Consider the following 22,301-nt stretch of genomic DNA (forward strand, 5'->3'; position numbering starts at 1 on the left):
TGTAAAGGTGTGAAATCTCCCGTAACTTCAGATGTGACCAGATTTGCCAGGTTTCAATAGAGAGGGGAGTAAACGGTTTATGTTTTATATCAAAGCCTAACTGTGTTTTTAGTAAATGGATTAACTGTATCGTGTTCAAAGGAAATTCATTTTAATCATTTTGATTATGTCTCTTAAAGAGACAGAGCGACCTGTCCAGACTTTCATTCACCTGAGCAACGAAGGGATTATAGTTCACTTCTTATAAATATATAAACATTAATCCAGAAGTATTTCAACCCCTCCTGAGCCACTGAGAGGAGGACCTCTGTCTTTACTATTTAGAAAAGTATTGATGATTAAAACTGATTGATTGACACATGATGATACAGCTCAGCTATGCAGGCAAGGAATCCTTCAGGTCAGACAGATAAAATGATGTTCCATAAGATAACCTCCTCCTCTTCTGCTCCTCTTCCCCCTCCTCCTGCTCCTCCTCCTGCTCCTCGCTCTGCTTACAGACTTGTTTCTTCACCATCAATCAATCAATGAATATTGACAAACACAAAATTGATTGATTGATTGATGAATATAAATATCTGGGAGTTTTCTTAGATTCTAAATTGAAATTTCATGTCCTTGTCAGGAAAATGTCTAAAAGCATCAAGACAAATTTAAATAGTTTCCGTATGATTAGACCCCGCCTATGGACTGGAGCTGCACGTATTTACATGCTATGGTTTCATCACACGTCGTACTGTGTGATTGTTAGGGCTCAGGCCACAAAATCAGTCCCAAAGCCTCTCAAAGCAAACACTAAAAGTTTTGATCAAAAACCAATAAAGTGGCATCACTGCACTATTATTCAAAAATATAAAATGTTGACATTTGATCATTTTATTACTTTTTCTTTTGTGAAAAATATATTCAAGTGTCTTGATGGTCTTGCAGCCACTGCAATGTGCCAGTTAGTGCACAGGTACACCAAGGAAGGGGTGAGAACCAGAGCTGGAGTCGGTGGTAACTGCAGAGTGAAGAGGTGCAGGACTGTCCCGGGTCAGTCTGGGTCAGTCCGGGTCAGTCTGCATTCTCAGTGAAAGGGACACAACAGTGGAACTCTTTACCTCTGGAGCTGAAGTCTCGATCACACCTGAGACGATTTACATTAAAGCTGAAGTTCTGGTTAAAGTGTGAGCACTGAACTTTGTATGGTCTCAGGATGTGAAACGGCCAGATATGTCATGTTGTTGTTTTTTTCTTTTTCTTATATGTATACTATTTTATGATTATTTTTTCATCAACCTTGTGTTTTTACTGCACTAACACCTTGAACAGCCTAACCAGGGACGGGGCCGTAAAGTAGCCCTATGGACATGGCATCAGCCACCTGGGTGGCAATGTAATGTAATATTCCTGCACTTAGTCAGAAGCCCTGGGGGAATGAATGAGGAGGCAAAAAGGCTAATAAGAGCACAACCTTTATTTTGTACAGTTCATAAGGCAGCTGGTCTCAGACCTGTATGGGATTCGATAGTCAGATAGCAGTTCGTATTTGAGCCAGTCACTTGCTCCCTTTAGTGCACGGCCACGATGGAAGGAGCCACAAGGCAACGCCTCAAACCCACCCACTCCACAAAACAGCACTACAACAGAAGGTCCCCACTTTTACATCAACACAGCAAACTCACCAATACGGAGGGAACTCTTAGGACCCCCCACTCCCTGGTCTCACCGTAGGGCAAGCAGCAGCAGCATCCAACTCCTAATTTAACAACTCCTACACGGTCCAATACTGGGTGCAAGCATCGCCATTAAAACTTTCCTACACTCACACAGCACATTCATACAATGTATAGAATTAAAAACAAAACTACTTAGCTTTCCCCTGGGTCGAGACCCTCCCACGGGGTCTGAGTTTTGGCGCTGGTGGCCTCCACTGACGGCAGGAGTACCTTTCCTCTGGCTGGGGAGTGGAAGAGCTGCTCCGATGTGTCCCCCTAACGCCTCCTATCCCCACAACTCCTGCCTGGATGGCGAACTCTCCCTACAGTCCCACTGACTGTCTTCGCCGCCGGCAGCCCTGCAGCTGCGGTCGGCTCCCTCCCACCAGGCCCACTGAGCACTAGGCTGGGTTATCAGCCGATAGCAGTCTCCCAAGTTCCCCAGAACACCTCCCACACACTGACTCCTTTTTATCACCTCTACTCTATCCCAGGTATGATCTGGCACAAGGGTTTTAAGTTGGTTCTGCTTTTATTGCATTTTTATTTGTGTGTTTTTATTTGCTGTGTTTTTATGCATGTAAACTTAACCCCCCCTTGTTGCTATAATCACTGACTCATGATTGAATCAGCACACTTGCTGCAGTTCACCTGCTGGTATAAAAAGGGAAAGAGTCATGGAGCCGAAGGGATCACCTCGTTTGGAAGAAGCAGACACACTGGGAGAAGGAGGTTTCGAGGCAGCCGACACGTAGCGGCAGGTCAGGGGCTCCGCCAGCCGTGTTTCCCAGTGTGTCAGCATCAGGATCTGGACCAGCCGGAGGGGTCGGACGAGTGAGTGTGTGGCGACGTGGAATACACGCAAAGGCAGAGGAGAAGTCTGCCTGCCGTGGGGGTATCGTAGCCCCACCCTGTCTAAACAGCTTAAAGGCTCCCACGCAGAGTACCCTCCGTGTGCTGGCGTATGTTTCGTCCTTTCAGGTAGCCTGGTGGGTACCGTCATGCGGGATCCCTGGTTTTAATGGTGGCCTAGCCAACAGCCTGCAAGACTCTCCCTACTCCGGGTCTGGACGACACCATTTGTTTTATTTTTTTACCGGTTTTAGCCAGTTTAATTTTTCCAGAACTTTTAAAGTTTATTTTTACTGGGCATTTAAAAAAAAACCAAAAAAAAACAACTTTTATTTGTTTTAAAATCAATTATTTTAAAACAAACTGGCTTGCTGTAATCCTCCTTGGCAATAGTGTCCTCCACCAGATCATTTATTTTATTCTGATCGTACCGCCGTTATACAGGTGCTGCCACTCACTACTTCTTGTACTGTCCTTCCCAAATAAACAAATAAACAAATAGGCTTCTCCAGCTTCATCTGAACTTAGTCATGTGAGTCCTCTGACTAACAGCAGGGGGAACTCTGCCACTACTTTCCACCTTATTCCTAACCTACAACCAGTCACTCTCGCTCACTCACGCACGCGCACGCAGTGATTCCCTCCCTGATCCACTGGAGTCCGGCTGGTTGCTCTGAAAGCAAACTGAGACCTAGTTTATGGAGCGGCGGACGGAAGCGAAGTGACTGTTGTGACCCGGTTCTGCAGGTCCACTCACGGAACATGAAGCATCTGTTGATCGTCGTGTTTTTCCTGCAGAGTTTGCCGTGGGGCCGTGGGAGCGGTGAGTGTTTCTGTCACAGCAATGAGCTGGAGGGGCTAACCAAACTTTACCCACGGAAATCTGCGTGGGTCCGATTCTCAACTAAACCGTTCAGGAACTCAGTGCAATGGGGAAATAAGCTGTGTTTAAATCATTGTTAAAACAGCCGGGAAATAAATGCGAAATATCCATGAAATGAGTGTTTAACAGCAGTAAGTCAAGTGGGCTAAGCATTAAACTTGTTAAATCTGTTAAATTAACAGTTAAACGACATTTAATTAGTGTGAAATCCATGTCATACAACAATGAAATTAGTGCAAGTATTAAGTTTGAATTTAAGAGTGGTAAAATCAGTTTTTAACAATGCTGAATTCAGTGTTAACATTTAAATAAGTCTTACGCGGCAGTGAAATCCGTGTTTAACCATTTAAACGGTCAAATAGTGAATAAATTAGTCTAATGGTGATCCAGTGCAGTTTAATAGTGAATAAATCAGTCTAATAGGGATCCAATGCAGTTTAATAGTGAATAAATCAGTCTAATAGGGATCCAATGCAGTTTAATAGTGAATAAATGAGTCTAATAATGACCCAATGCAGTTTAATAGTGAATAAATGAGTCTAATAATGACCCAATGCAGTTTAATAGTGAATAAATGAGTCTAATAATGACCCAATGCAGTTTAATAGTGAATAAATTAGTCTAATAGTGAATAAATGAGTCTAATAGTGATGACGTCAGTGTTTAGCAGCAGTGATTTAAGTGTGTAACAACTGTGAAATCGATATAACCAATAAGTCAGTATTTAAGAGTGGTGAAATCAGTGAAAAATCACTTGGGTTTAAAACAGATTAGCAGCAGAATGATCAAGGAGTCTTATAATTCCCAAATGACTTTTTGTAAAGAGATTAATTTGTGCTTTAGCTTCATCTTCTTTCTGACAGTAGATCGACAGACTTTGTTGGACTGATGACTAAACAGGTCCACAAAGATGGTGTTCTCAGCGGAGGAAAACAACTGCATTGTTATTGTGTTTCAGTTAAACCCTCCTAGTCAAGTCCATACATGTTTGTATGTATGTATACAAAAATACAAGCAACTTTTTTCATTTAAACTGATTTTAATTGATTATAATATTGTAAACTCAAGCTCTGTTAATGTCTTTATAAATTAATTTAATTTTGAAACAGTGAAAATGAAATAGGAAAAACTGAACAGACCCAACGTTATAATTTCCAATACTTTACGAGCTGCAGCTCCAGTTATTCTGTAATTAAGAGTCTATAACATGTTACAGTAATTTTAACTTAAATGTTTTCATTCATTCTTTCATTAATAAACCTTAATATCCGACAGTAAACCAGAATAAATTAACCAGCGACTACTTCAGTCTGACCATGCAGCAGAGGTGATCACCTCCTGCTCTGACTGGAGCGTGGAGCTGCATGAGGACCGAGCTACTTTGGGGTCTTTAGGATGGGGGATTCAAAGCTGATGCTAACGGAGAAGAAAAAAATACATTTTCTTTTATTGTTACTCACCAAGAGTCCCTGATACCAACAGAAAAAGATGCTACACATGTTGAAGCTCGGAATAGGGTGGATTGCCCTCTGCGGGTAGAGAGTCAGGTCTCAAGTGGAGGAGTTTAAATATCTCGTAATGCGGACTCTGCGCTGGTCCTTGATCACTTTGTCCAGTTGGGCAAAGCTCTCGATTTACCAGTCGATCTACGTTCCTACCCTCACCTATGGTCATGAGCTGTGGGTCGTGACTGAAAGAACGAGATCTCGTATACAGGCGGGTGAAATGAGTTTCCTCCGCAGGGTGGCCGGGCTCTCCCTTAGAGATAGGTTGAGAAGCTCGTTCATCCAGGAGGGGCTCAGAGTAGACCCGCTGCTCCTCCGCATCGAGAGGAACCAGTTGAGGTGGCTCGGGCATCTGGTCAGGATGCCTCCTGGACCTCCCTGGTGAGGTGTTCCAGGCACGTCCCTCTGGGAGGAGACCCCGGGGAAGACCCAGGACACGCTGGAGGGATTATATCTCTCGGCTGGCCTGGGAGCGCCTCGGGATCCCCCCGCAGAGTTGGCAAATGTGGCTGGGGAGAGGGAAGTCTGGGCTTCCCTGTTTAGGCTGCTGCCCCCGTGACCAGAACCCAGATAAGCGGCAGAAGATGGATGGGTGGATTGATGGATGTTAAAGCTCCTTTTTTTGTGAAATAAACTCATTAAAGGGTCTGAAAGATTGCCATATATGGCACTAATGTAGCAGAAGTAGTGTGTGCATCAGTGTAATTGGTGTACCAGGAAATTGTGCTCTGACAAAGGTTCCACAATTAAGTGTTTTTTGTTTTTTTTTAACACTTTAATGTTTCTGCATTTGATTGAATCGATTAATTCGAATTTGCATTTTATGAAGATTTATTTTTGTGAAAATCTGGATTTTTTTTTTTTTTTTTTGCCCCGCCAGCATCTTTTGGGCTTCCGTACTTTATAGTGACATCAGCGCACTCCCGCTGGTTTCCCACAGAAACGCATAAACGCAACATGGCAGCTTGCAACGTACAACAAGTGCCCCCTCTGCATTTCCATTACATTTTTTTGCAAAATAAAAATATTTGTAAGTTTCGACAAAGACAATTGTGATTTACGGGTGTTTCCATTGAACAGTATTTAGCACATTAGCATCAAGTGTTGTAAAATCACGTTTCTCTTATGAGATTTTATAAACATTACGCTTTATGCAAAGTGGGCACGTTGTGTTATTTTAGGGTTTTCTACTTGCTGTGGAGAATTTGCTTCGGATTTTCGAAGCTTTTCTCCCTCATTTTCTTTTCTAAAACTGAAACTCGCTGTTTATTCCACATCTCGCCATCTGTACTGGGAATTACATGGTCACAACCCCCAGGTCACGTCTGGGGACACGTAAATGCAAAAAGTGTTTCCATTACACTTTTGTAATATATTTCTATGTTGAAATGTCTGAAAAATCTCCTCTTGAGATCCTAAAAACTTTCGCAATATTTGAGACTTTTTTAAATGTAGGTGTTTCCATTAGCGAGTTTTTATGGCGATATTTAGTTTTTGCGAAGTTCTAGGTGTGATGGAAACGCAGGGTTTTCAGTGAGGGAGGGGTCACATGCCACAGGGGTCTGAAGCCATGTGCAGCTGACAGGCTCGTCTTTTTGCCAAAAATGTGTAAATTAAACAAAAAACAGCAATAATGTAATAATACATGTATGTTAGAAATATAGCTTTAATAACATTCAGGGATTTTTTAAAAATAGTATTTTGTATCAAAGAGGTCATTTTTTTCTAAACACATGTTAAGTGTAAAGAAACATTCATTTTTATTCCCTCATTGCCAATGTGGGAAATTGTTTTGGTTATTTAATGTCAAAATGCTCTAAAAGAATTCACTATTTTTCTTCCAAGAGGAGGCACTTTTATTTATTCATTTATTAGTTTTTTTTATTTAAATAAAGTTACACAAGTGAAGTGAGGCCTATTCTTAAATGTGTGATCAAAAGTTAAAAACTTGCTCACAGTGGAAACGCACGAAGTGCAAACGTTGTTTCTTATAATGTTTACAGTGGCAGCGCCTGCATCTCTTTTTCAATCTTATTCAACAGCTTATTTAGTTGCACTTTGAATTTCAGGTGAACTCCTAGGCTGACTGCAACAAAAGCATTTTTGAAAAAGAATAGTTTTTGATGTTTGTAATTTATTACTATTTTTATCTTTACAGTAAGGGGGAAAATCGATTAAAATTGGATTTGGTTTTAAAAAATTTGAGATTTTATTTTTTGGGCATATCGCCCAGCCCTAAGATGAGGCCAGAAGAATAAACTGTCTGTTCACAACTAACCCAGCTAAAGTGTACTCCCAGGGGCAGGGTAATACTACACAAGCTGACCAACCAAAGCTGGAAACGGAACAATACTGGAAAGGCATATGGGAGAAGGAGGCCTGGCACTGATATGATCCATACCTACTGGCTAAAGAGGCTGACTTTACTCCATGTACCCCTTGCAGCACAAATGAACCAACTCCTGAGGGATGGGACTCACCCTGAATGGTTGACCAAGGGACAAACAGTCCTAATATTGAGAGACCCCCACAAGGGATCAGTCTCATCCAACGACCAGGCAATAACCCTCCTCTCCACGACATGGAAGCTCCTGTCAGGCATAATAAGGTAAGTGGGCACATGGATCAATACATGGCAAAGGAACCAGAGGAGCCAAACACCAGCTGCTGGTTGACAGAACAGTCGCCCGAGACTGCAAAACCAGACCGCTCAATGCCACACACATGGATCCTGGAATGTCTGAAGCTGTACAAGATCAACAGCAACATAAGGACCTTCGTTGCAAACTCAATGAGGCTGTGGCAGACCACCCTGGAGGCCAACTTCAAGCCAATCGCACAAGGCTCCATCAAATGTGGAGATGTCCTGTCCCCACTGCTGTTCTGTATAGGCCTGAACCCCCTCAGCCAGGTAATCAACAAGACTGGTTATGGATACCGACTCAGGAATGGGGCCACCATCAGCCACCTCTTGTACATGGATGACATCAAGCTGTACGCTAAGGGTGAGCGGGACATTGACTCACTGATCCACATCACAGGATCTACAGCAGGGACATCGGAATGTCATTCGGACTGAGAAATGATGGGCGGATGATAACAAAGAGAGGTAAGGTAATCCATACGGAGGGCATTGCACTCCCAGAGGGCAGGATAACAGATGTGGAGGACAGCTACAAGTACCTGGGCATACCACAGGCGAATGGCAACCATGAAGAAGCCACAAGGAAAGCTGCCACAGCTACATACCTGCAACGAGTGAGGCAAGCACTGAGAAGTCAGCTCAATGGCAAGAACAAGATCTGGACAATTAACAGCTATGCCCTGCCAGTGATCAGATACCCTGCTGGGATAATAAGCTGGCCAAAGGAGGAAGCTCAGGCCACGGATGTCAAAACACGGAAGCTGCTCACCATGTATGGAGGATTCCATCCCAAGTCCAGTGTCCAGCGACTATACACTAAGCGCAAAGAAGGGGGCTGAGGACTAGTGAGCATCAAGGCCACTATCCAAGATGAAACATCCAAGCTCCACGAATACATCAGGAAGAGGGCACCGAGATATGAAGCACTTAGTGAATGTCTCAGACAATGGAGTCTGTAGGAACGCGAGATGGAAGAACCATCATGGGAGGAAAAGCCTCTGCATGGGATGGACCACCGGCAGATCACCAAAGTGGCCGATATAAACAAGTCCTATCAATGACTGCAGAGGGCTGGACTGAAGGACGGCACAGAGGCACTAATCATGGCAGCACAGGAGCAGGCCCTGAGCACCAGAGCCATCGAGGCCCAGATCTACCATACCAAGCAGGATCCCAGGTGCAGACTATGTAAAGGAGCCCCTGAAACAATCCAGCACCTCACAGCGGGGGGCAAGATACTGGCAGGTAAAGAATACATGGAGCGCCATAACCAAGTAGCTGGCATAGTGTACAGGAACATCTGTGCAGAATATGGCCTGGAGACCCCCAAGTCCCAATGGGAATCTCCCCCTAAGGTGGTGGAGAATGAGAGGGCTAAGATCCTCTGGGACTTCCAGATCCACACAGATAAAATGGTGGTGGCCAACCAACCGGACATGGTGATCATGGATAAGCAGCAGAGGAAAGCCGTAGTGATCGATGTATCCATCCCCAATGATGGAAATATCAGGAAAAAGGAGAAACTGGAGAAGTACCAAGGCCTCAAGGAGCACTGGGGGCTGTGTCCCCCACACTGGAGAAGTGGCTCCAACAGATACCTGGTGAGACATCAGACATCTCCGTCCAGAAAAGCGCAGTCCTAGGTACAGCTAAGATACTGAAGAGGAGCCTCAAGCTCCCAGGACTCTGGTAGAGAACCCGAGCTTGGGAGATGAACAGCCACCTGCCCTAACCTGGGGAAATGGGAGGGGTGGGTGAGGGAGGAGCAATATATATCAATAATGTGTGTGTGTGTGTATGTGTGTGTGTGTGTGTGTGATATTCCCTTTTGAAAAATATATGTATACATATAGAAATATGTATATGTATAGAAATGTATGTTTACAGGATCAGGTTACATTGTAGTCATAAGAGTTTATTTTTCATTTTTCACACATAGACCTGCACATCTTTGCTGTTAATAGAGCTGAAATATGTCTATCATCACTACATGTCAGACTGATCACAGAGCAGTGAGTGACCTGAGCTACTCAGCTGGAAGAAAGAGTTCCTACCTATTCTGAAAGTTAACTTATATGTTATATAAATGTTGGGATAGGAGGAATAGATATTTCAGTTTTAATCTGCACATCACAACTAATTAATGTTTTCAGATAACTATGTAGATAAAAGCATAGATCGGGGTTTGAAACAAAATTTTGCCTGGAGTCAAAATGAACTCTTTAGAGTTAAAATCTGTTTTCTTTGTTCTTATACATTTATTTATACATTATGTATTATCTTCAAATGTAATCTGTACAACATATTAGTATATGGTGTGATCCAAATGTAAGTGTTTTTTACATTTATATTTTTACCATGGTGTGGACTCTACTGTCCTTTATTGTACATCAGTAGATGAGAAAGGTGGCTCAGGGAGATGTGGGAACTGAACTTTACACCTGAGTGTAATAAGTAGGTGCTTTACCAGGTGAACTAAACATCTACATGAGCATTTACCTTTTAAAAAAAAAAAAAAAAGAACAAAAATCAGTTGTTTTCCGTCTCTCTCTCTCTCTGGTAATTATGGTCCTGAAGTGCAACATTTCTTCAACGGTTTAGTAACCCTGCTGCTCTGCTGTTGCCTCCACTGTCTGAAAACTCCAACAGAAACAGCTGTTAAACTTTCCTCCTTGGAAGGCTGAGAGGAGCTTCAGCAAGCTTCAGGGTAAACTCCCTTTACTTCGCCCAGCTGCAGTGACGCAGACACCGCTTTGTGGTGTTTCTTGTCAATCCTTGTTGCAAGACATTTGCTGCTAAAACAGACAACTTCTCAGATCTAACTTCCTCTGATCCCCATGCAGCTGACATGCTGAATGTTTCTCTCTCTCTCTTTAGCTTGACCATTCTTAAAGGGGCCACGCTGTTCTGTTAACACAGCGCTGTAAACAGCACTGTCTGCGTGTCCTGAAACTCTAGATTAGCCGCTCATTGCCTCCATCCCAGAGCCCAGTCAGCTCTGTGTTGTAGCGTTGCTTTGATTGTGTGTGTGAGTCTGCAAGCCTGTGGCTGAGGAGAAAAAACGGACCGGGTGGCAGCTTAGTTTAGGAGCATCTATGTACAGTGACCTAAACTGGTTTTTGCTACCGGGGCTAGACTCAAAACATCCGGGACTAATGCCCCGGAAAAACCGGCTGGCGATGCCATCTGGGCAAGCTCTGCTTGGTGGTGTTTACAATGTAATGAGAAGTAGCCATAATAATAAATTCAATTAATCTTCAGATTCAAAAGGGCTTTATTGGTCTATGGAAAACATGTTTAGATTCCTAAAGGAAATGTGAAATAAAGCAGAAATTCCATTGATAAATGAGAGACTGTAAGCATCTTATTGCACTCTTATAAAGTGCGATATACTATTATGTCATCGACAGATGTAGGGCCCTGATGAGATCTGACCATAGACATATATAGGTAGACATCGCGTGGTATCACACTGCCTATACAAGCTGACGTCATCGTGCCGCCATCTTGGATGGGTCTCCCATGTGTCTCCAATACCTTTATTTATACGGTGTAGGCCCAACCACAATAACTTCACAGATTTTTATCTGATTTTTCTCCCAGTTTGGTTTGTTACAAAGGACAGAGATATTGTTATGATACAAGTCGCTGTCAAACATTAAAAACTATGTGCTAAAATATTTTTATAATGCTATTTAGGAAAGACACAAGGTAGCTACAATATAAATAAATGTATAAATGAATTTGATACTAACACGTTTGCTTGTTTATTGATGCATTTGGATTTATCTATTTTTATTTGGTGAAATAAATTATTATTCAACCTTGTAAAATGTAATTCCACACAATTTGCTTTTAATATTTCGCCGGTTATTGCAACCGTATGCTGAACAAAATACGGGAATAGTTGCTGCTTTCTCTTGACTACGGTTGACTCTTTATATTTTACAATTATTAATTTATCAATATAGAGATACAATTGTACAAAGTCTGAAAATTAAGTATTGTATCCAAACTGTGCAATTCAGAAGTTACCCAGAAAAACACTCGGCAAGGTCTTTAAAAAGTTCCTGGATCCAAACGGTGATCCGGATCACCACTAAGATTAAATCAGTTCTTCCTTTTCACGTTTCCAACAAGTCCTGAAAATATCATGAAAATCCGTCCATAACCTTTTAATTTATCTTGAACACAAAAAAATAAAGCCGGTAAAAACATAAACTCCTTGGCGGAGGTAATCATGCTACCATGTAAAACTGTCTTTGTGAAGCATCAATATTATATTTTTCCATAAACACCTCATAGGAGTAAAATTTATCATTTGCATTTAGTAGATTATTCACTGTGTTAACATTAGTTATAAACCAGTTATGTGGAAAAGTGTTTTGTTTGTGTGTAATATATACGCGTTGTTCCACAGAAAACAGTTATGTGGGGAAACTATGTTGACTCTGTAGCAAGACTCGAAAGCACAGACCCATCCAATATGGCGGTGACCCATCCAATATGGCGGAGAATGCTGGTTCACTCTCCAGCGCTCAATGAGGCGTCTATATTTATATGTGATGTCTATGGATCCGACCACCAAGCAGTCAAAAAATACATTGCGTATTAACTTTATTTTACAAAAATATTGATCCCCAGGGAAGCAGGACCTGGATCTTTTACATTTTGTTTATTGGTATTCATAATTCTTGCACATTTACAATTATCGTTTTTTTTTTTTTTTTTGTTGTCTTGTCCAGCATTTAAGCAAGCAGACTGATGTTCTGGATGCTGTGTTCTGCTGAGCAAATTTATTTTGCTAAGGGGAGCTTTTATAAATATAAAAAACTGTTTTAAAAGAGACAGGCAGCCAGTGAAGAGAAGGTAGTGCAGGATTAATGAGCTCGCGTCGTCCTTTCCCGCCAACAGGTGGGCAGCTGAGTTCTAGACCAGCTGGTGGAGCTGGCCAATCCCAGTATAAAGGGAGTTGCAGTAGTCTAGTCTAGAAAAGATTTTTAAAAAAAACAGATTATATCCGAATCTTTTCACATAATTCTGCGAAGGAAATAAGAACAAAGTTTAGTTCTTGATTTTTTACCTTCAAGCTAATTTCCACTCTTTTTCTCCACAGATTCAATGCTGAAATTCAGGATTCGAACTGACTTGAATATTCTTTCCACATCTGAGACCGAGCCTTTCTTTCTATTTCTGAAATAAACAAGGCTTTTCACCACTTCTCTCGCCTCTTTTTCTATTGGATCATAGCAGAGTACTAAAGCTCAGAGTTTTCTTATTTATAAAAGGACAATTATCCAAACGTAATTTATCATAACAATGACAAACCTCAGTTTTATTGAACAAATCTTTGCGCTGCCTCTTCTGCCACTCTACTCTGTGGTACCAAGTTCTATACACAGAAACACAGGCTCAGTAATCTTGTATATGAACAGAGAATTTTCTAATTCCAGGAGAACAACCCCTGACTTTAGGGGTAGTGGTTCAGTCAGTTTAGGTGAGTTACTGCTGGAGTTTCTGTCTTGGTTTCGGGTCATAGTTAGCACCGCTGATGTCTATGTCTATGTTGGTGTCTATGATGTCTATGTTGGTAACACGTTTCTATAAGATCTAAAATAGCTAAATCCGTGACGCGGGTCATGGTCCCTGTTTACCACTTGGGGCAAGCAGATAGAGGCGGTTTTAGCCGGTTGCAATCAAGCAGAGTGGACTCAGTTCCAGGTACTTCAGCGGCTAGAGTGTGCTGAAGCTTCAGTCATTGTATCAGCCCACGTTGGGTAAAGATCTGCGAGTCTCCCTGCGCGAGCAAAGGCACAATGTGCCACAAAGCCCTCCCTGTCAGATATACAGACTGAGACGTGTCTCCCACAGATAACGCAATACACAAAACAGATCTTGTCCAATGTCAGCCACATCCTCTGTTACCTTCAGTCTCTGGGACTGTCAGTCCGCTGTAAATCAAACAGAATTCATCAGTTCATTAATGAGTCTCTCAGACATTATGGCCTAGCTCTGACTGAGACCTGGATCAGTCCAGAAAACAAAGCGACTCCTGAAGTCTCCTGGGTGTCCCCCAGACACCTCGCTCTGCTGACGAGGAGGCGATACGGGCATTCTTCTTTCTAAAAAGTGGAACTCTCTCCATCTCATGGCTAACTGCTTATCACTCGAGTATCGTGCAGTAAAGGTCTCTGCACCCATCAATAATTACATTCTGGTCATATTTCAGCCTCCAGGAGGCAACATGAATAACTTCACCTCTTATCTGTACATGTTACTCTCTGACATACCTGATGATGGCACACAACTTCAAGCAACCCACTGCTGAGGAAACCCACACTCAATTCAGTCCAGGTTGAAAACTACCAGCCGGTCTCACTGGCGCCGATCACGTCCAAACTACTAGAGCATGTCGTCTTCTGTCAAGTCTCACAGTTCATGAATGAAAGAAATAATTGTCTGATCCACATCAGTGTGGCCTCTGGCAGGACCACTCCACTAAAACTGCTATGTATGTATATGAAACAATATGTTCAGCTATGATCGCACCCCGAGTTGGATAGAACTTTATGGTTTCTGGAAGTTTGTAGCAGGTTTGACTCATTCATTTCTTCGACAGTCAAATGTACAGAGGTAGACGTATTTTTAGGAAAGTTGTTATCAGTGGTGTCATGCAGAAGGAGCTCAGCCTCGGAAAAGCCCAAATCGTCTGTGATGGAGGTGCTAAAACTAAGAGCAATGAAACTAGAAGAGATTGACAGATTTTACTGTTTTTATTATCAGAACTGTATTTTGATGGTGATCCGGATCACCGTGTGGATCCAGGGACTTTTTCCACAAACGATTTTCTCTTTCTCGGCTGTCTAGCGGGAGGAGGTAAATAAACCGAGCCGGGTTGGGAAGTCCTTCCTGCATTTTCTCAGCCATGTTTGCCTTCCGAGTTTCTTCTTCATTACTTTGTATTTTCATCCTAACACGCTGTTTATATCCAGGGTGGGGCTATCAGGTATGCACTGCTGGAGGGGGAGGAGGGGAGCCGGGAGAAGAAGCTTACGAAACATGAGAAATGAACAACTCCATTTGGGTCGGAACGTTTGGATTGGTCAGAGTTTTTACAGATTTACAGTAAACTGAGGGGTTTAACTATATTTCTTATTGTTCATGATTCCAGAATGTATAGACTACTATCAGGACGAGGAACCACTTCACCCAGAGGAACATGTCTCTGAGCAACGTTACCTACTAGAGCTTTAAACAGGATAGTTAAGCAGTTTGGTCAGGAGCATGATGTCATCACTGTACTGAACTTGTCTGAATGATGTCATCAGTGGAGGGAAGTGATGTCACTTCTGCTTTTCTATCATTGAGTTGGACCTCATCGGTCATTCTAGCAACAGTTCCAGTAAAGAGATGAGATGTGGACTCAGTTCAGACGGCATTGATTCTTCCTCCTGCAGGTGTGAGGTACACCAAGCACCCATCCAATCAGACTGTGTCTCAAGGGAATGCAGTGAGGCTGGGCTGTGCTGTGGAGGGGGTGACTGAACCAGATATCGTGTGGATGAAGGACGGAGAAAGGCTGTACAGTACCGACCAGGTCTTCCTCACTCTGGGAGAACAGCACTGGGAGACGTCACACAGGTTCATCAACACACACACACACACACTTTACACACTGCTGAGCAGGAGGAGGATAATATAAAGATGTGACATCATCAGTGAAGCAGCTGTAAAACTGGGTGACAGAGAAACTCCCAACACTTGTAGGTCTGTGGCCCTGGATGACCGGAGTTGCCCGTCCCTGATCTAAACTATAAGCAGCAGGCTAATAAAAGAATAATAAATTATATTAGTAGCAGTGATCAAATGTTGACAGGGTGGATGTGTTCAGGAGCTTCACTGTGGTGTTTTCTGATTCATGTAAGTAAAAATAGTAGAAAAGCTCCTGAAGTCCATGTTGTTGCTGATTTTTCTGCAGTGTTCCGGGTCAAACAGCAAACTAGTTGTGTACACAAGCAGTGTTGCTGCTGTTCATCTTCCTCCTCCTCTTCCTAGGACAAATGAAATGTTTCAGTCACTGGGTTCTGGTTCTGGTTTCAGTTCAGGAGTCCCATTAGTTTGTGGGTCAGGTCTGGTCTTAATGTGTTTGTTTCAGCAGTCTGTTATTTTACTGTGACTCACTGATCCAAATAGCAGCAGTAACTCAGTGTGACCATGGACTTTAAATCCAGGTTTAATCTGGTGTTAATCCTTCACGTCTGACTCAAAGTGAGGAAGTGAAGTGGTTCTCAGTACTTTTGTGGTAGTTTAATTCCCAGCTGTAATCTTGCAGAATTCCCAAAGATTTTGAGATTTTGCTGTTGTGGTCGGACTTGAATGATTTTCCTCCGTGGACATCATCTGGGCCGAGCCGCCCCGGTGATGGACTGATGATCCAGAAATTTTTCTGCTGATCTCCTGTGACCTGATGCAGGTCTTGTCCTGCAACAGTAATCCAACCCGTTGGAAGCTGCCCAGCGTCTTGGTTTTGACGCTGTGTCCTCTGGTTCCAGCGTGAAGTCGGTCCAGCAACATGATGCGGGTCAGTACTGGTGTGAGGTGGAGTTCCATGGTCTGACATTCTCCTCTGAGCGGGCTTGGATCACAGTGGAAGGTGAGGACCCTAAATTCCACCCCCAGCCTCTTCCTCTTGGATCTCCATCATCACCTGCTCTCTCCTGCAGGAGTCCCTCACTTCATCCAAGAGCCCCGGGATGTGGCCATTTTCCCCAACTCTCCCTTCAACCTCTCCTGTGCTGCTGTCGGCCCCCCCGAGCCTGTAGAGGTGCTCTGGTGGCTGGGGGGGATGCGAAAAGGAGAACCCCAACCATCTCCATCAGTCCTCCATGTCCCAGGTCAGAGAATCTGATTTGATCAGGATTTAAAAACAGGAACTAACCAGTCAGTTCTGGAAGAGCCCAGCAGAGCCATACTGGTTGCTCCTGCTGGCTGCATATGCAGGGCTACCAAACTGTTTTTTTGTTTGTTTGTTTTGTGATTGGTTAAAATACACTAATTTAATATAGATTAAAATGATAATAATAACGAAATGGAAGCTAGTAGTGAAGAAGCCTCATTTGCTTACACTTTTTCTCTGTGAATTTGAGCCGTTGAAAACTCCATATATATGATGTCTGGTTAAATGGATATCAATGCTGGATAAGGAGCTGATTGTGGAGGTTTTCAGTGTGTATGTAGTTGTTTTGCTGCTTTAAGACTGGATTACAATCAGGGATTCAAGGAACTTTATCATTCCAGCACATATTTACATATGAGATGACATAAAATTTGTTACCTAACGTAGTATACACATTAAGACACATTGTATCGGTAATATGGAGACTATCCTTCAAGCATCCTGACTGACCATTGAAAGAGGTGTCCATCACAAGCAGCAACCTCCTGCAGTTAAAAGTGAAGCCTGTGCAGAAGTTCCCCCTTCATCCACTAGGGGCTCCAAAACAGGGCCAATCCTCAAAGACTCCTATGTTAAAAAGACCAACTTCACAGCAGGAATACCACGTTTACAGCAGGAAAATACACATTTACGGCAGAAGTAAACACGTTTACAGCAGGAATAAACATGTTTACAGCAGAAATAAACACGTTTACAGCAGGAATAAACATGTTTACAGCAGGAGTAAACATGTTTACAGCAGGAATAAACACGTTTACAGCAGGAGTAAACATTTACAGCAGGAATAAACACGTTTACAGCAGGAATAAACATGTTTACAGCAGGAGTAAACATGTTTACAGCAGGAATAAACATGTTTACAGCAGGAGTAAACATGTTTACAGCAGAAATAAAGATGTTTACAGCAGGAATAAACATGTTTACAGCAGGAATATACACATTTACAGCAGAAGTAAAAACGTTTACAGCAGGAATAAACATGTTTACAGCAGAAATAAACACGTTTACAGCAGGAATAAACACGTTTACAGCAGGAGTAAACACGTTTACAGCAGGAGTAAACATGTTTACAGCAGGAATAAACATGTTTACAGCAGAAATAAACATGTTTACAGCAGGAATAAACACGTTTACAGCAGGAATAAACACGTTTACAGCAGGAATAAACCCGTTTACAGCAGGAATAAACACGTTTACAGCAGGAGTAAACATGTTTACAGCAGGAATAAACACGTTTACAGCAGGAATAAACACGTTTACAGCAGGAGTAAACATGTTTACAGCAGGAATAAACATGTTTACAGCAGGAATAAACATGTTTACAGCAGGAATAAACACGTTTACAGTAGAAATAAACACATTTACAGCAGGAATAAACATGTTTACAGCAGAAATAAACATATTTACAGCAGGAATAAACATGTTTACAGCAGGAATAAACACGGTTACAGCAGGAATAAACACGTTTACAGTAGGAATAAACACGGTTACAGCAGGAATAAACACGTTTACAGCAGGAATAAATACGTTTACAGCAGAAATAAACACGTTTACAGCAGAAATAAACACGTTTACAGCAGGAATAAACACGTTTACAGCAGGAATAAACACGTTTACAGCAGAAATAAACTCGTTGACAGCCTAGTTAAAAAATCCATTTTAGGTTTAATAGGTCAGGTTTATTTAATGACAAAGTCCTGTCCTGTGGGAGGACTGAATATATTTTCATAAATCCTCCATTTAAAAGTAATTTCATCTGGAAATTTGGCATGATTGGGGCATATCGTTTTGATTGACAGGTACCAGATAACCTGCTGTTAGAATGCAGAATAGTTAACAGCCTGATTTAGCTTTAGGTCGCCTACCTCCGTTAGCTGGTTAGCTCCCGTTGGCTCCGGGTTAGCTCGGTTAGCTCTTAGCTACAGGCAGGTCAGCGATTGCTACATGTCAATCATCCACCCCCACACTCACAGCCCCCCTCACCTCTTTGCATTTACCAGAAATGATGATTGCACACATGATGCTGCCAAGATGGCAACAGTCGAGCTTTCATTCAGCTCTTTTTGGTTTTCTATATTTGCTACTTAGGTTGGAAAAAAATGTTCAAACTAATTTTTATCATGTAGTTTTCAGAAAGAAACCTCCCAAGTCCAGCCAGAGGTCCTGTTGCCTTTTCCACCTGTTTTCTCTGACAGAAAGCCAGAGTTAATATTACTTATTTATTCTCTACACAGCAGATTTTTGGAAGATTTCTTTATTTTTCTCGTGATGTTAGTATCAAAAGATGGAAATAAATCAAACTTAAGGACCTAGAAAGGGTTTTCATGTAACTTTTCACATTTGAAGTGCTGGAAATTACTCATAATAATTGTGATGTTTATAATATTGTGTTTATTTATCTGATAAAAATGGTACCAATAAAGAACAACCTGTCAGGTTGAAGGTCTGGAGGCCGAATAGCGGACCTCTGATTGGTGGAAGATAATCACACTTTTACCAGTTTTTAACTTCATTGTACCTCCAACACTTCGGCTGCAGCTGTGAGTCAGACACACGTGAGGTTGGATTTAACCCAAAGGTCGGCTTTGTAATCAGGTCACAGGTCCACAATAACAGTCTGGAGGCAGAAACAGGTGTGTTTATCAGGTCCATGAATCCAGCCAATCACCTTCCACTGTTCTGGTCATGTGCTCAGTTGTGAATCTATAGATCATTTCTGACAGCGATATTCTCCATCAGGGTTTCCCGACAGTGTGTCACATATGCTGTCAGGATCACATTTGGCTATAAACCATAATCTGACTTGATTGAGTTTCCTGCCAGAACTACAGTTAGACCCAGAAACATTTTGATAGTAACACATTTTATATGATTTAGGATTTGCATGAAACCACATTGAATTTGAAGTGAAACATCTGAGATTTGATTAAAGTTCAAACTTTCAGATTTGATCAGAAATATTGTGCTGCTTCACCAGACCTTTACTGCAGTTGTTGCGTAATTGTGCTTCTTTCTGCCTTCGGTTTAGTGAAGAAAGTGAAAGTCTCGGTGGATCAGGTTGGGATCTGGTGACTGGCTTACACCATGTACACACATAGCCGGGTTTTTGTAAAACCGAATACCTTCCCCACTCTGGCCAGTAAAAACAAATGAGTCCACATGACCTCGTTTTTTACAAAGACAAATCCATCCACACATATCCTCATAACCGCATTGTTAAGCACATTCATTCAAACCTTTAGGTGGCAGTAGCGCTCCTAATCATATCCAATCAGAATAACCTTCCGTCTCACATCACTTTAACAAGCACAAAACATGCCTCCAACATGATCTGGTTAGGTGGTGGAAAATAACTGTCCTTCATGTCGTCCTTCGCCTTCGGTCGTCTATGTGGAGCCGTACTGACAGCAGTGTAAAAACAAACAACGGACAACAGATACACAGTAGGGCTGCTCGATTATGGCAAAAATTATAATCTAGAATATTTTGACTGAAATTGAGATCTCGATTATTTAACACAATTATCTATTATCTTTAACATGAATATAGTTAACATTAACTGTGGCTTTTAAATAACGTCTTTAAGATTCAACAAATTTGAGAAAACAAATAACATGAAGCTTTGTCTTGACAAAGTGCAAATACTGATATAAACTGAATATGTGAGGGCTGACGGTCCACAGGTTGTTTTCTTTACTCGCGCGGTAGTCGTTAGCAATATAAACTTCCACAGTACTCAGATGTAACGAGATACGAACCAATCTTTATTCATTTTTGACAAGGCAGTCTTCTTACAGGAGTGATGATAGGATTACAACGTAAATCCAAAATGTTAATATTGCCATGATCGCTTACAGCTACGGTAAGAAAACCACATAGCTTCAGGCGCTCTCATTCTCCGAAGTACTTTTACGCTGCAGAACCCTAGCTGTCAGAAATCTGCCGCTTTCTTAAAGGGACAGCTGCACTAAATGTCTGAATGTTAGGAGTAAAATAAATAATCTTCCTGACATTCATTTAACACGGAATACATTTTCAATCAGCCTTTTTCAAGCCATAAAGTAAGAATTGAACATAAGAATATCAATAAAAATAAGAACATAGGAATGTTTTGTTACTAAATACGCTGAACTGCAGGACCTAAAACAGGCTCTAATTGCAATCATAAAAACACATAAAAGGCAAAATAACTCCATATCCCAGCTATGACCCAGTGTGTATTGGCTCCTACAGAATAGATAGAAATAAGTAAGGATTAAACAATGCTGTGCATCGTGGTGTTCTCGACGTCGGGCATTATAACCGTGTAATGCACGGTTCCGGGTTGTTTAATTCCCTTATTCCATGGTCCCACATAGTAAACATTTTAACAAATTTGTATTTCTTTTTTACAACATTTTCCAAATATACTAAATTATACGAACTATTTTACGTTGGCCTGGATGTACATTTTATGCCAAACAACCGCTGTCAGGCTGCAGCGCGTTTCTCTCATTCACCTGTTAAAAGACAGCTGATCTGAACCAGCTGGTTAACGCGTTGCTATGGTAGCGCCCCGTAATGGAGGGATATTACAGTGTTTAACTGGCCGAACTATGTATAGGAAAATAATGCAGCCAGTTGTCACTGACAATGGTATAAACTATGTTTAGGTGAACTTCCACAACCTACTGCAGTTATTCTACATTGACCTGCAGCCGGAGCCGACTGAGACTGGCCGCCTGGGAGTGCTTTAGGATGGGAGACGCTCCCGCTGCTCCTTCCTTACAGTAACTGCAGAACAATATGTAACGGCTCAGGAGATGGGACCCAAAAGAACCAGAAGACCTCAGGACTGCTTAAAGAGTTTATTGTCAATAACTGGGGTCGAGGAAGCAGGAAGCCTACTCAAGAAGGGTTTGAAGTCCCCTTGGAGGATCCCAACTTGGTCCGGCTGGTGACGACAGGAGAGTTAGTGAAAATGGCACACAGGGGGAAGCCAACTCCAGGGAGATGTGTCCAAGAAGGAAGAAAAAGCAGTTCCTCTCACCCAAGATTGAGGGTTTGTCCAGTATCCAAAATCCAAATCCAAAATCCAGTCCAAGGTCCATACACTGAGTTGACACACAAGGGGAAGAGGCAAGGAAAAACACTGGGCAGGCAGGTTCTCGGGAGAAGGAGAAACAGGGCAGGAATACAGGGTGATCTTGAGTGATTGAAGGCTGGAAACAAACAGAGTAAATCTGACAATCTGGCAACCAACAATCCTGGGCTTGCTGCTTAAATAGAGGGAGACACAGGTGGAAACCATCAGCTCATCAGCACAGGAGGATGCCTTCAGGGACAACTGGGAAAAATCATGACACAATATGTGTCTTCAAGTCAGTCGCCAAAACACCAGAAAAGTCTCTAATAATTCCAGTAAAAGTTGCTAGATTTGTCGCTAGTCGCTTTTAACAAAAAAAGTCTCCAGATTTAGCGAGAAAGTCTCCAAGTTGGCAACAGTGTCTGAATGAAAGCAAAGTGGCTGTGGGAGGAGTTTACAGGACATCGCTGCAACGCCAGAGACCCTTGATTAGCAGCTGAAGACAGCAGGAGAGGAAACTGCAGAGAGAAAAATAATCACACACACTTTTATTTTCATGATCGTTGAAAACTCAGTTTGTAATTGAGATTAAAATCTGCTTAATTGTCTAGCTATACAACCCAGTTCTGAGAACGTCTGTGATGTTGGAAACAAAGGTCACACGTGTGACGTCATGGCATTTTCTGTCACGGATGA

General features: G+C 42.2%; 1 protein-coding gene across 1 annotated transcript in view; it reads left to right on the forward strand.

The window, feature by feature from the left end:
* The first annotated feature begins 3,225 nt into the window (after positions 1 to 3,225).
* tyro3 (TYRO3 protein tyrosine kinase) overlaps positions 3,226 to 22,301 on the forward strand; it is a 49,647-nt gene continuing 30,571 nt past the window's right edge. The window contains exons 1-4 of the mRNA XM_079262148.1: positions 3,226 to 3,375; positions 15,042 to 15,225; positions 16,137 to 16,237; positions 16,308 to 16,478. Of these exons, the coding sequence (XP_079118274.1) occupies positions 3,315 to 3,375; positions 15,042 to 15,225; positions 16,137 to 16,237; positions 16,308 to 16,478 (517 nt within the window). The 5' untranslated portion in view covers positions 3,226 to 3,314. The remainder of the gene's footprint in view (positions 3,376 to 15,041; positions 15,226 to 16,136; positions 16,238 to 16,307; positions 16,479 to 22,301) is intronic.

Source organism: Telmatherina bonti (assembly GCF_933228915.1).
Source record: "Telmatherina bonti genome assembly, chromosome: 22".
Lineage (NCBI taxonomy): Eukaryota > Metazoa > Chordata > Actinopteri > Atheriniformes > Telmatherinidae > Telmatherina > Telmatherina bonti.